At 36.9% G+C, this 14377-nt stretch overlaps 1 protein-coding gene across 1 annotated transcript in view; it reads right to left on the bottom strand.

Annotated features, from left to right (window-relative positions):
• Window positions 1-1321: 1321 nt before the first annotated feature.
• The window catches only part of nsfl1c (NSFL1 (p97) cofactor (p47)), a 30374-nt gene continuing 17318 nt past the window's right edge, over window positions 1322-14377 (bottom strand). Inside the window, exons 7-9 of the mRNA XM_073061752.1 lie at window positions 13292-13429; window positions 8818-8982; window positions 1322-1963 (exon numbers count right to left, since the gene is read on the bottom strand). Coding sequence (XP_072917853.1) covers window positions 1801-1963; window positions 8818-8982; window positions 13292-13429 — 466 coding nt within the window. The 3' untranslated portion in view covers window positions 1322-1800. The remainder of the gene's footprint in view (window positions 1964-8817; window positions 8983-13291; window positions 13430-14377) is intronic.

The following is a 14377-nucleotide window of genomic DNA, read 5'->3' as shown; positions in this document are numbered from 1 at the left end:
CTTTGTTAATAAATTAATTTTAAAATGCAGATATCACCTAGGTTCGAAGAGCCATCACAAATGGCCATGAACAGCAGAATCACTACTTAGATATCACTAAGAATCACTAAGATATCACAGAATCACTAAGTTAGATATGGCCCTTGTGGGCTAAAGGGATCGGGGGTATGGAGAGAAAGCAGGTACAGGGTTCTGAGTTGGATGATCAGCCATGATCATACTGAATGGCGGTGCAGGCTCAAAGGGCCGAATGGCCTACACCTGCACCTATTTTCTATGTTTTTTCCAGTTGGAGAGTGATCACTTGATTGACACTGGCAAAAAAAAAACAAAGTTTAAGAACTGTGTAAATTCTAGTCACATGTGAAATGCTTAAAATGGCAATCTTTGGATTTACTTACTTTGTGCAGATTTACTAGTTGCCACCAATCCAACTAGCAGAAAGTAATAACTTCAGAATGATACAATCTGCAACTTACTCTTCAAATACCTTAGAATCACCAAATCTAACACTTTTCCATTATAGATGCAAGATGAAAAACATCTCTATTCTTTTGAGCTTTGTTTTATGATACTCTTCTGTAAACTATCCTGGGATATTCTTCTTCCATAAAAAATGGTTATATTAAAATAAACTGGATGTAATATCCATAAAAAATAAACTCGAATTGCTTTCGCCATCCTGTTTTGACACTATACTTTGCTTAACATGACAAGGTGTTATGTTTATGTTTGTTTGACATCTGCTAAATGTGTGCTCAGAAAGCAAGCCAGTTTTCATCAACAGGCAATAATTCCAAACTTTAGAACTTACGTTCAAAAGCCCACATCCTCCAAATTCCTCATCCTTCAGGGAGAAAACCGAAGAGTTTTTATTCCCATTTTGCATCCAATAGCTACGAGGCTTTCAAGATTATGAAAGGTTATACAGTACTTCAATTGTTTCTACTGATCAAAGAGTGCCAACTTTTATCATAAAATTACAGTTTAAAGGTCTTCACTCTACTTGGAAGAAATTCCATGCCACAAATCACTAATAAAGTGAAACTTACAGGTCAGTTTGAAAGGAATTTCAAAAGAAAAACAAACTAATTTTATAACCAAATTAGTGGATTTGGATTGACTGGTAACAATAACACCGTTAATAACTGAAGAACAGGAACTAAAATCGATGTTCTCTTAGCTACACGTGAATTTCATTTTGAAACCTAATGGATAATAGAAAGTATTTTGACCCAATAAGGACAAAAACTTTTTTGCAAACTTCCATATTTGGCAAAGAAAGTCACAACTCAGGCTGAAAATAAAACTCACAATAACATTGTGCTCAGATTATTCATTCAATGCAGCGGTGTACAAAATGAACAATGCTAGGTACAAGACCCATTTCACAAACATAGAATGTTTTAAATTTGATTTGATTTTTAGAATGCAATTTTCTATCAAGGTCCACCTCCCCCTATACAATTGCAGTCACAAAAATTAGAGCTAGTTGGGATGTATTAACTTATATTGGTGAATTTGAACTGTAATGTATAATATTTCACTTAAAATTGAAAAATTATACGTAAATCAAATACACAATTAGGCTTTTAAATCACAAAGTCACGCTGAAAGCTGTGTAACTTAATGAGCACATGAATAACCTTATAGGCAAACAGTTTTGTCTAAAAGCACTGTCACCAATTTATCACAACCAGTGAGTTTAACTAATGGAAAGTCTGAACAGTTCAAGTACTCCACCAACATGAGGTTTGAAGGAGAAGTGCATTCTTTTCAGCCTCTGTACTATTAAAGCATTCATTTCAGCCTCTGTACTATTACAGCATTCAGCAGATTGGCATCTTTTAGGGTTTCGTTCTCATTTGTCAGCTCTTTACTAGGAAAGGTAGTCATCAGCACAAAAGGAGTACAAGCCAAAGCCGGGCGGGCATCGATAATAAAATGTCGAACATCCTGAATCCTGTAGACAAGAAAACATCTGTCAGGTTTCTTAAAATAAGGCATAAAAATCAAATTTCAGACTCTTTAAGAGTGAATTCTTCAAAATTTCCAGAGAGTACCATCATGTTCCTAACACTTTGTTATTGTGTCAACAAATCTAATAACTAAATTGCAATGAGTAATTGATTCTCACCCCCCCACTTCTATATGTAAATAGAACACTTCATCAGCTATACAAAGAAATTCCAATACAGATGGGTTTTGAGATTGCATAACTATTTTTTAATATATATGTAAAGTAGCATGCTGCTAGATTTACAATTTTAATTACATAAATCCTTTGGAAAAAAGATTTATTTTATGAGAATTTTTTTTTTTAAACAGCTAAGATCAAAGAACAGCTACTGATTATCTTTCTTGGGTATTTAGACCAGAAAATCCATGAATCTGAATTATCCCATCTCACAGAGAGAACCATCCACTGGGCAGACATCAGGGATTGGTTGTAACTGATTTTGGAACTCTGAATATAGGAGGAGAAACATATTCAGCCTGAGTTCTGACCTAGGAAACCAGCCATTTTCTACAGTTTATCAAAGAAATCCAACTGAATATTCAAACACTAAGTACCAATCTATTAAGAGTCAAATAGTTCAATCCAAAATCCTAAACATGAGATGTTGACTCAAAAATGAAGAATGATGAAGAGACTCTGCAATTGCAATACTTAGTAACCAGACCACCCTCACATTGCCCCCCAAGCAAGCTCATTTCCTCAAGATGGCATTGTGAGAACCACGATGACTCATCATTTACACCATGGGAAGATTGCATCTGCTGGTCCAAAATGCTTTTCATGAAATCACCACTGCATTTCATGAACAGAACTTTGATAAAGTGCTAAGAAAATAAAATTACTTCATTCTAATTTCAGCTGTTATATTTAAACACCTAGTCATGCTTTTTCTTGCATTGGGATTCAAATACAAACAAAGCTTTGCTTAAAATTTTAGTAATTGGTTCTAACAACATGATAATTATTGAAAGGGAAAAGGAAAGTATGCATGCCTCTTCCTACAACTTTATAAAATTCACGAGAACTTCTGGTAAGATGACGATTGTTTATTCGCTTAAAACTTTTGCTCCGTTAATTTTTTTTTGCTTTCTTACCTGCCTGTGAATATGCCTATCCTACAATGGCCGCAAAGTTTCCTAAATCTGGGAAAAAAAGAAGTCTCTACATCTGCGACTGCCGAGATTGCCTCCGTTTTGGAACAGCATCGACAAGAGATTGCATCTTAACTTAAGTCTGAATAAAAGTCTTCTTTCAGTTCATTGGAGTCAAAAATTGGATCAGATTAATGCTAGAGTGGACGATCATGCCAAACGTCTATCTCATATTGAGTTAACTTCCGAAGATTTAAAACGCCGCGTTCAGCAGCTGGAAGCCGTCTGTTCCAATTTGACTGAGCAAAACACCAAGTTAACTTTCAAGGTAACTGATCTTGAAAATCAGAGTAGTTGCTATAACCTACAAATTCTCGGTTTCCCAGAGGCTATCGAAAGGGGATCTCCTGTTGAATTTTTTTCTTCTTTACTCTGTGAGATTTTTGGGAAGGAAATCCTTTCAACCCAACCCGAACTAGACAAAGCGCACCGTACATTTCTGGCCAAGCCCGAGCTGGGCTCTAGGCCATGTCCAGTTATTCTCTGTTTTCATCGATATCAGGTAAAAAACCTTCTGATCATGGAAGTACGCCGGAGGGGAAAACTGGATTTCTGGGGTCACTGCATCCATATCGTTGAAGATTATGCTCAAGTTTTGAAGATGCGCGCCAAATTTGGAATATTGTGTACAGTTCTGGTCACCGAATTATAGGAAAGATATCAATAAATTAGAGAGAGTGCAGAGACGATTTACTAGGATGTTACCTGGGTTTCAGCACTTAAGTTACAGAGAAAGGTTGAACAAGTTAGGTCTCTATTCATTGGAGCGTAGAAGGTTGAGGGGGGATTTGATCGAGGTATTTAAAATGTTGAGAGGGATAGATAGAGTTGACGTGAATAGGCTGTTTCCATTGAGAGTAGGGGAGATTCAAACGAGAGGACATGATTTGAGAGTTAGGGGGCAAAAGTTTAAGGGAAACACGAGGGGGTATTTCTTTACTCAGAGAGTGATAGCTGTGTGGAATGAGCTTCCTGTAGAAGTAGTAGAGGCCAGTTCAGTTGTATCATTTAAGGTAAAATTGGATAGGTATATGGACAGGAAAGGAGTGGAGGGTTATGGGCTGAGTGCGGGTAGGTGGGACTAGGTGAGATTAAGAGTTCGGCACGGACTAGGAGGGCCGGAATGGCCTGTTTCCGTGCTGTGATTGTTATATGGTTATAAGTATAAAGATGTTATGAAAAAGTTTTACAATCGTGGATTCAGACCCTCTCTGCATAACCAAGCCCATCTCTGAATAACTCTTAATACTTGGGACCAAAAATTGTTTAAGTCAGTTACGGAGTCTCAGAAATGTATTGAAGGTCTCCCAGCCATTTCTACTCCATCAGACTAGGTCTGATTTTTTAAAATGGCCGATAAGTACTTTTAAAAAAAAAAATTCTTCTTTGTTTTTTTTTCCCTCTGTTTTCTTTTTTTAAATTACTGTATTTTTTTTCATAGTTTCTTGCAGGTAGATTATTCTGGATTATTATTTTGAATCGAGGATATTTATTAAAAAATGATCATTTTTAAATAGCTTGAATATTCCTTCACTCTCCTCCGACTTTAAAGTAAAACTCAATGAGCCATTATCACTAGAAGAAATCACTCTGCCATTTCTGCACTGCAGTCGGGAAAATCTCCTAGACCTGATGGGTTATCTGCAGAACTTTATAAATCATTTTCCTCACTACTTTCATCTCAGTTATTTTTAGTTCTATCTGATTCGTTTAAACATTGTAAATTGCCACCATCATTTAATGAGGCATGTATTATTCTTTTAGCCAAAAAAGGTAAAGATCCAACAGAGTGTTCTTCGCATAGGCTGATTACTTTGTTAAATGTTGATGTTAGAATTTTGACTAAAGTTTTGGCTCATAGATTGGAGAACATTGTACCTTCTATTATTTCTGAAGACCAAACCGGTTTTATTAAAAATAGTCTTCCCTTTTTTAAAAAAATACGGTGTTTATTTAATATCTTATATTCACCCTCAATTGGGACTCCTGAATGTGTTACTTCTCTTGATGCGGAGAAAGCATTTGATCATGTGGAGTGGAATTACCTTTTTGTGGTTTTAGAAAAATTTGATCCTGGACAAAGTTTTATTTCAATATATAACAATATATATTAAATACTTATAACAATAAGTATATTGTTATACTTATGTCCCACCGCTTGTTTTGACTAACTCTCAGCAATCCCAGTCCTTTAGCCCTAAACGTGGCACCCGACAAGGATGCCCTTTAAGTCCCTTACCTTTTGATTTGGCCATAGAGCCACTGGCGATTGTGTTTTGAAGTTGTCCTGAATTGACGGGGATTTGAAGGGGAGGTATTGAGCATAAAGTTTCTCTTTATGCCGACGATCTTTTACTTTTTATATCAAATCCGTCCACTTCCTTACCCCCAATGCTTTTACTTCTTGATCAATTCAGCCAACTTTCCGGTTATAAACTTAATTTTTAAGATTGAACTCTTCCCAATTAATAGAAAAGCACAAGCATTAGTATTTCTTGACCTCCCTTTTAAAGTAGTTAATAATCAATTTACTTACCTTGGTATTACAGTAACAAGGAACTTCAAGAATATTTTTCAAGAAAATTTTGCTAATCTTTTAAATTCTACAAAAAAGAGTTTGACACAATGGCCACCCTTATCTAATTCTCTGGTAGGTCAAATTAATGTTATTAAAATGTATATCCTTCCTAAATTTTTATACTTATTTCAGTCTATACCAATTTTTATTTCTAAAGCTTTTCTTGACTCATTAGATTCTATCATTTTGCCCTATCTGTGGAAGGGCAAACATTCTAGACTTAATAAAGCTTACCTTCAAAAATCTAAAAAAGAATGTGATATGGCTTTGCCTAACTTCCGTTTATAGTACTGGGCAGCCAATATTCGCTATCTTACTTTTTGGTCCTTTTTTTAAGAATCAGTCTGACTGCCCAAAATGGGTGGCAATGGAGTTGAACTCTACTAAGGATCTCTCTATTTCTGCACTTCTTGGACCTGCACTTCCTTGTCGCTTGCCTAGACTAATTGTTAATCCTCTTATTAGACACTCTCTGAGAATATGGGCTCAGTTTAGAAATATAATGGCCTTCATGGTTTCTCTCTGTCTAGCCCTATCTTACATAATCATCTTTTCCTACCGTCTATGCAAGACTCAACATTTCATAATTGGTATAGAAAGGGGATTAGGCGCTTTGAAGATCTTTTTGTAGATAAATCGTTTTGCAACTTTTCAACAATTGTCTGCAAAGTTTAGACATTAGGCAATTTATTAACCCTTTATTATCAAATTTTCGTGAGATGCCCGAGAAAAACGTTGTGGACCTGTTTCGTTGTATTAATCCATTGGGTAAAGGCCTAATATCTTTTATTCGTGAAAAATTAGTGACCTTGAGGTGTGCCCCCTTTGATAAAATTAGAACTGCTTGTGAGCATGATTTAAATATTTCTTTATCTGATGCAGTCTGGGATTCAATTCTTAAGTCAGTTAATGCAACTTCTTTATGTGCTCGCCACTGTCTTTTACAGTTTAAGGCTGTACATAGGGCTCACATGTCTAAAACTAAATTGTCGCAGTTTTATCCTGACATTAGTCCTGTTTGTGACAAGTGTAACGGCGACAAGGCTTCTCTTATCCATATGTACTGGGCTTATCCTAGTCTAGAGAAATTCGGGAGAGAAGTTTTTTTAGCTTTATCCCATATTCTTAATTGTCACTTAGAACCTAATCCTCTGATTGCCCTTTTTGGTACCTTGGGTGAGGCAGACATGCATTTGAGTCCGACTAAACGTCGAACACTATCTTTTGCCTCTCTTTTGGCTAGATGCTTAGTTCTCCTTAGGTGGAGAGATGTTGTCCCACCCACTCATGCTCAATGGCTTAATGATATTATGTCCTGTTTACACCTTGAAAAAATTCATTACTCACTCTGCTGTCCATATTTAAGAAAGGACATACTGGCTCTCGAGGCAGTGCAGAGAAGGTTCACTAGGTTAATTCCGGGGATGGGTGGGTTGATGTATGATGAGAGGTTGAGTAGATTGGGACTCTACTCATTGGAGTTCCGAAGAATGAGAGGCGATCTTATTGAAACATATAAGATTGTGAAGGGGCTTGATCGGGTGGATGCGGGGAGAATGTTCCTAATGATGGGTGAAACTAGGACTAGGGGGCATAATCTTAAAATAAGGGGATGCCGTTCCAGGACTGAGATGCGGAGAAATTTCTTCACTCAGAGGGTAGTGGGGCTGTGGAATTTGCTGCCCCAGAGAGCTGTGGAAGCTACTACACTCAATAAATTCAAAACGGAGATAGACATTTTCCTGGATAAAAATAGCATTAGGGGATACGGTGAGCGAGCAGGTAAGTGGACATGAGCCTAGGTTTAGATCAGCCATGTGATCTCCTAGACCAGTTTTCGATAGCCTGGATGGGTCGGAGAGGAATTTTCCAGATTTTTCCCCCGGGTTTTTTTTCCCCGGGTGATCACATGGGTTTGGGCGGGATGAATAATAAAATAAAATGGGCGGCATGGTGCCCTGTTGGTTGGCACTGTTGCCTTGTGGGATTCGGTGAAAGCTAGAGTTAAGATTGGATCAGCCATGATCTTGTTGAATGGCGGAGCAGGCTTGAGGGGCCGATTGGCCTACTCCTGCTCCTATCTCTTATGTTCTTATGTTCTTCTCAATTCGGACATAAAATTTCAAAAGGTGTGGGGGCCTTTTCTTGAATACTTTCGTAACTCCTCTTTAGATTAAGTTTATTCTTTTTAATCCCTTACTTTCAGCTTTTTTTCTCTCTGTAAATTTTATGGTTTCTTTTTGATGGAAATTACATTATACTTTTGGTAGTAGGCATTATTATTCTTTCTTTAATTTATACTTACAGCTCTGTGGGGTCGAATGCTCCGATTTTTTTTCTATATATTGTAATGGTTGGCCTGGAGTGGAGAGGATACTAACTTTATATGATTATATTCCGGGTGCTGTTTCCTTATTGTTATGAATTATGTAATTGATAAACTTACTTTGCTCTGTATTAATCTTCACTTTGTTGTTGGGTTTTTTGTTTGTAGTTGGTTTGTAGAAATGCATAAAAAAATTAATTTTAAAAAATAAATAAAATTCACTACTTTCCTATAATCTGAATAAGGCACATTCTTGCTACATAGATCAATATGATAAGAAATTTGGTTTCCTTTTTGTGCTGACATATGATGGAGATACAGTACTATTTGCCTTAAATCTGAAGGGCAGAGAGATACATGAATGCTGTGATGTCTTCCACATGAAGCTCAGTATGTGTTATTGATCAAATCATACAAAACGCAGAATATGCCAGCAATCAAGGTTAAACTGACACTGAAATTATGGGTCCTCTTTAAGTAGCAGTTGGCCTTCAGTACCAGAAATATACAGTTAGAGTTGGTGCTTTTAATAGAGAGATAGAAAGAAGAATCAACCAATTTTTTTTCCCCTGATGGAAGTTTCCCATGCAGTGCCAAAACCAACTAAATGTAATTTTCTACATAACATGAGGTAATACAGGAGAGATATGGGAACTAACAGAATTAACTCACTTACAAAAATCGAGAAATGGTCTTCATCTTATTATCCACCCATCCTTCCCTTTCTGTACTCTTATCTTACCTATGCGTATGATTAAACCTCTGAACAAGACGTCCCCCATCTGCAAGTCGAATCTGGATACTGGTGGTTGGTTCTGATTCATTTAGATTTACAGAAGAACTGGCCTTTGCTTCATGTTCTGCCTGCTGCGCTGGAGTAGTTGTAGTTACTAGCTGGGGTGTGGCACTGCAAAATAGAAACAGGGTTGTTTACTGAGTAAATCACACCTACCCGGTACTTAATGCTAATGCAAAAACCGCAACTTATCTCAATTAAGGGGCATTAAACAGAAATTTTATGCAAATATGCTTTTTTAAATCTAGTCTAAAATGTAAAATTATAGAGCTCCAAAAAGGTTTAAGCTCAAATATCCTATAACTTAGATATCTTCCATCCTGGTCTCACAGCAACAAAAGAATTAGCAGCTACTTCTGGCAGAAAAATAAAGCAAGGAATGCCATGTTCTGATGAACAGATTTGACCTCTTACAATGTACACATTCAAATGAAAGGTGTACTTTCACCATGAAAGTTGAGCATAACACTCTTGTGGAATTGGAGCTGCAGCACAATCAGGGAACTGGTAGAACAGTAATCCTCCTATAAACAAAGCATGACATAAGAGTACAGAAAGAGAAGAATGGGTGGTTGATAAGATAAAGTGACTTGATTCTTCAGGAAACCCTGTTAGAGAATATGCTTCCCAACCATTCTGACTAGAAATATGTTGTGCAATACAAAAATCTGGATTTGCTGTTGACTATTAAATGAAAAGAATGGAGATTACTGCAAGTGTTCAAATAGACAGATCATGCCAATAGGGATTTTAACCAACCTACTATAAACTGGGAAATCCCAAGTGGTATGGAATCTCAACGAGTAAATGTTATGAATGACTGCTTTCCATGCCAATGTGCGAGGGGCTCCAGGAGAGACATCTTTATCTAGTGAATAGCAAATGAATCAAACAGTACATTATGAATGTAAGTAGTGGCATCCCATGGAGAAAGCAACCATAACATGATTATATTAAAAAAAAATTGGAATAGAACTAATAGTAAGTGCATAATTAAAATGGATCAACTTCAGGGAAATAATTATAAAATAAGAAAACCTCAGCTGGGATTAATCAGATAACCTTAAGAGTGCAACTGTTATGAATACAGCATGTCATTATGTATATTGAGTGAAACAACACTATGATGAAGCCAGCTAGTGGTGTAATGCCATCAGCACTGGACTTCAAGGCCAATGGTCCCAGGTTTGAATCCAGCCGGTTCTTTGCATGTTTTCCATCCACGCCGACTTGAGTGTCAAGCGAGTAGCTCGGACTTGTAAAAAAAAATCAGACAAATGCTAAGGAAATGGCAAAAAATGCCATCCGATGCACCACAATAGGAGAAATCTGGCTCTCACTCATGACAAAATTTCTTTCTGGTGTGCTCACCAGAATTGTTTGCAAATCTTAAACTGGAACTGCAACTAAAGCAGTGACAATTATTTATTCATTTGTTTTGTAAAGCACCTTAGCAATTAAGGTGCATTTTGATACCCATGGCTAAATAGTGCAATTTGTAATCACAGGCATGACTAATCACAGCATTACTTGGGTCTTCTACTGAATGACAAATCATTGAAGCTCAACAACTGTTGATCCTTGAACTCTTCTTTCAAATGGCACATGGCTCTAGTCAATTTTTTTTTAACGAAAAGCAATCTCCATATTGAATAACAGGGTCCAAAACAGCAAGAGGCTTTTCTTGATCATAAGCCACAAGTATGTTTTCAGACAGATAAGCCACATCTTCAGGGATACCATCTCTCAAATCCCAGGACTGCCGAAGGATCTTGGCCCAAAATATCGACTATACTTTTTTTCCCCCATAAAATGCTGCCTGGCTTACCGAGTCCTCCAGCATTTTGCGTACACACATACACACATATCAGGTAACTGTATACATTTGGTACTAATTAGATCAGGCAGGGTTAAATAAAAACTAGTATTTCAAGTTACACTACTATTACCTGTGAAAGAAATATAAACAACTATGAATGAAAGGTAATTTATTCACTTTCAACAAGATTAATGGCTGGAATATCCTATGTTAGATTTGTTGAAACAGCAACAAGAATTTACATGTTTTTGTTTGCAAAAAGGGTGGGTGTAGAGATACTCAGTTTTCATAAAAACCTTCCACAGTTGTAGCAACTGTATGACAGAGGATCTTGTATATGCATGCAAATATTGACAGGATTAGAAAAAAAGCATTCTGCAACTTTCTCTCTCCTCCTCCTCCTAACCACCAACTTGGCCCTAGAGGTCATCTCATAACAACTTAATTGCACGTTACTCCAAAATCTCACATACAATCTTTCTTGCTAAAGAGCTCTGACAATTCCATAAACTTTTATTGAGTACAACTATAACTTACAGAAAGAAAATACATAAAACAAGCAATGACCAAGATTAGGCAAACTAGGAATAGAAACAGATACAAGAGGTACTGCAGATGCTGGAAATCTTGAGCAATAAAAACAATGCGCTCAAGGAGCTCAGCAGGTCAGGGAGCATCTATAGATGGAAATAAACATCTGATGCTACAGGGAAGACCCTTCATCAGGACCTGATGAAGGGTCTTGACCCAAAACGTCGACTGCTTTTTCCAATCTGTAGATGCTGCCTGACCTACTGAGCTCCTCCAGCATGTTGTGTGTATAGTGCTAGGAATAGAAGCACATATACTGAACCCAATACTATCCAAACCAAATTTCTTCCTAGAATCCAGAGACTCTAAAGATATATATCTGGCAATCTGGTGTTTAGATGTTGACATTATACAGATACGGGTAGCTGTACTTTTAACAGAACTATGTGGGAAATACATTAGGCAGAAGGTAAGGAGATAATTTGGCTTTTCATGAACAGAAGCAAGCAGATAGATGAGAACTTTTGAAGAGGTGAAAAGCTCCTGCTACAGGAGTAGATGCAGAGGATTAGAGTACTGCTAACATTATACAGTATTTAAAATAGGAGAAATGGGTAACTAATTATAAGCCAGTTAGAAAACATAAAAAGCTCACGAGATCCATAGGAAAGTGGCATATTGGATCCAAAACTGGCCGAGAAGCAAAGAGTAACACTGTTTTTCTGAATGGGAATATATTAATAAGAGTGAATAATCATCGTTTGGATTTAAATGCAGGGGTGGGATAAAGGTTCCATTATACAAAAAGTGGCTCTGTGCTAATAGCAAGGAGAAAACTTATAGTTAGATATAAATGGTCACTTATGCAGAAATAGAAAATCACTAATCCAGAAAAATGGAGGATAATGTATTTAGAGAAATGCAAAGATTAGTGATTGCAAAATAATTGAGAACAGAGAGATGTAGAGAAACAAAAAGGATTTGAGAGTATATCCGTGCATTATTAAAAGCAGTAGAATGTAGGTGAATACGGCAATTAGTAAGATATGCAGAATGTTTTTCTGTATTAGCCAAAGCACAAAACACAGAATATTAGAACACGATATCACACTTAACTAGATAGTCCGTAGAGGACAACTGCATACAATTCTGTTCACATTATAGGAAAGGTGCACCTCCATTAAAGCAAGCAAAAAGGGAATGAATAACAAGTTGTTACTGTTGAAAGCTGCAGCTATGAAGATAAACTGGATGGGCAGGGATTGTTTTCCCTGGAACAGAGGAGGCCAACAAAAGATTTTACTGGAGTAATAAAGTGAATAGATAGGATAAATAGGAAGGGCCTACTTCCATAAGTAAAGCGATCAAAAATTATGGGGGCTAGATCTAAACTAACTGATAATTATCCAAAGAAAGAGGTTTGGAACTCACTGTCAGAAACTGTAGCAGATGCAAATTCTTATCCCACTTAAAACAATATTTTGATATACACTTAATGAATCATAACATACAAGGACCTGGACCAAGTACTGATAAATGAGATTAAGCTGGTTAGTGTTTTTCGTTCCACTATGTGTCGGACCTAATGGGCTAAATTACCTTCTCCTGAGACTTAATTTTCTATAATAAAGGAAAACACTGAAATTGTCTTGGGGGACATAGATCAAATGGCAGAGTGTATGCCCCATCTATATAGGGAAAGGCAAAAAAATAGGAAAGTAACATGGTGCTTACAGCAAAGACTGAATTCAATAAAGGTGTAAGAGTTGAACATTTTCTTTTGTCTTTCCAAGTGCTTCAGTATAACTTGTAAAGCTGACCAGTGTAGTATGAGCACCTTATTTATTAAGCTGCTGCCAACTTATCATCAGGAAGGATACTGCATTAGTTTACTCAATTTCGCAAAGAAAGAATTACTTAACTGCTCACCATCGGTTACATAATTATTCCCACAGAACATATTGCATAAATCTGCTGGAGAAATTTGTAGTGACTTCTAAATTAAATCCATTTGAAAAAGTGTTTAAGTTATTGACTTTTTAAGAAATGTGTGCAAATGACTACCATTACCTCCCCAATTTTTGTCCTTCACCTCCAAATGCCTTAAATACAGGCTTAGACTTTACATATTCTTGATCCCGATGATCTTCCATGTCCAGATTTACCTGTCCACCTCGAGCCATTCGCCGCAGCTCCAGTGGAATCTCACTGCAAAGGGTAAAATGCAGATGCTTATTCCAATACATTCAAATGTGAATCTACATAAATAACTAAAACTTAACCTTCTGAACTCAATGCTCCATGCAAATAAAAATAAATGCCTGGATTTTTGCAGTAGTAATAAAAAATAAATGACAGTTCTTTTGAACGTTTATGCTTAGCATTGGTTTAGAAGCTGTGATTTAATGCAGTTCCACTACCTGCATTCTGTGCCAATGGAATCAAAGGAAATCACTTGAACCAACGTTGTAAGTTAAGCACTGTTAAACTATTAAACATGAACACATTGAGTGAGATGAATGCCTCCATACACAAAAACACAAAATTAATACAGCAGATAAATGGAATGCTGTATTAAAGTGCAAAGGGAGAAGCGGGTGGAGCAACAAACTCTTGCTAAACTGTATAGAGTTTTGGTGAGGCCGTGCCTGGAATGATAAATTATACAGTTGTTCTTCCCTCCTTATTTAATAATGAAAATATTTGCAGAGCAAATCTGAAATGAAGTGTTCCTCCTTGGAAGAAAGTGCATTAAACAGCCTTAAACCCCCTCTCCCCCCGCCCCCCCGAGCTAAGAATGAGAGATGCCCACATTGAAATACACGAGATTTGAAGAGGCTTAATAGAAGATACTGTGACAGTCCATCCATTGGTGGCTCCATCTAGGATGAAAGCATGGTCTCCGGATTTGAAATCAATGACTTAAGAAGAAAATAAAGAGGAATATCCTCCTAATTGTGACTCTCTTTGGAATTCTTCATCCTAGAAAATATGGTTGTTGATTCAAGTTCAAGGTTCAGATAGATTTTACTTGTACAAGAGAATCAGGAGTAAGAGAAACAGAAAACCAATACAGGCCCTTTGGCCCACCAAGCTAGCTGAACATGCTCCCACCTCAGAACGACCCAGGCCTACCCATAGCCCTCTATTTTTCTA

This window comes from Hemitrygon akajei, chromosome 11 (genome assembly GCF_048418815.1).
Source record: "Hemitrygon akajei chromosome 11, sHemAka1.3, whole genome shotgun sequence".
In the NCBI taxonomy this organism is placed as follows: domain Eukaryota; kingdom Metazoa; phylum Chordata; class Chondrichthyes; order Myliobatiformes; family Dasyatidae; genus Hemitrygon; species Hemitrygon akajei.
This window is presented reverse-complemented; position numbering and strand designations above follow the sequence as displayed.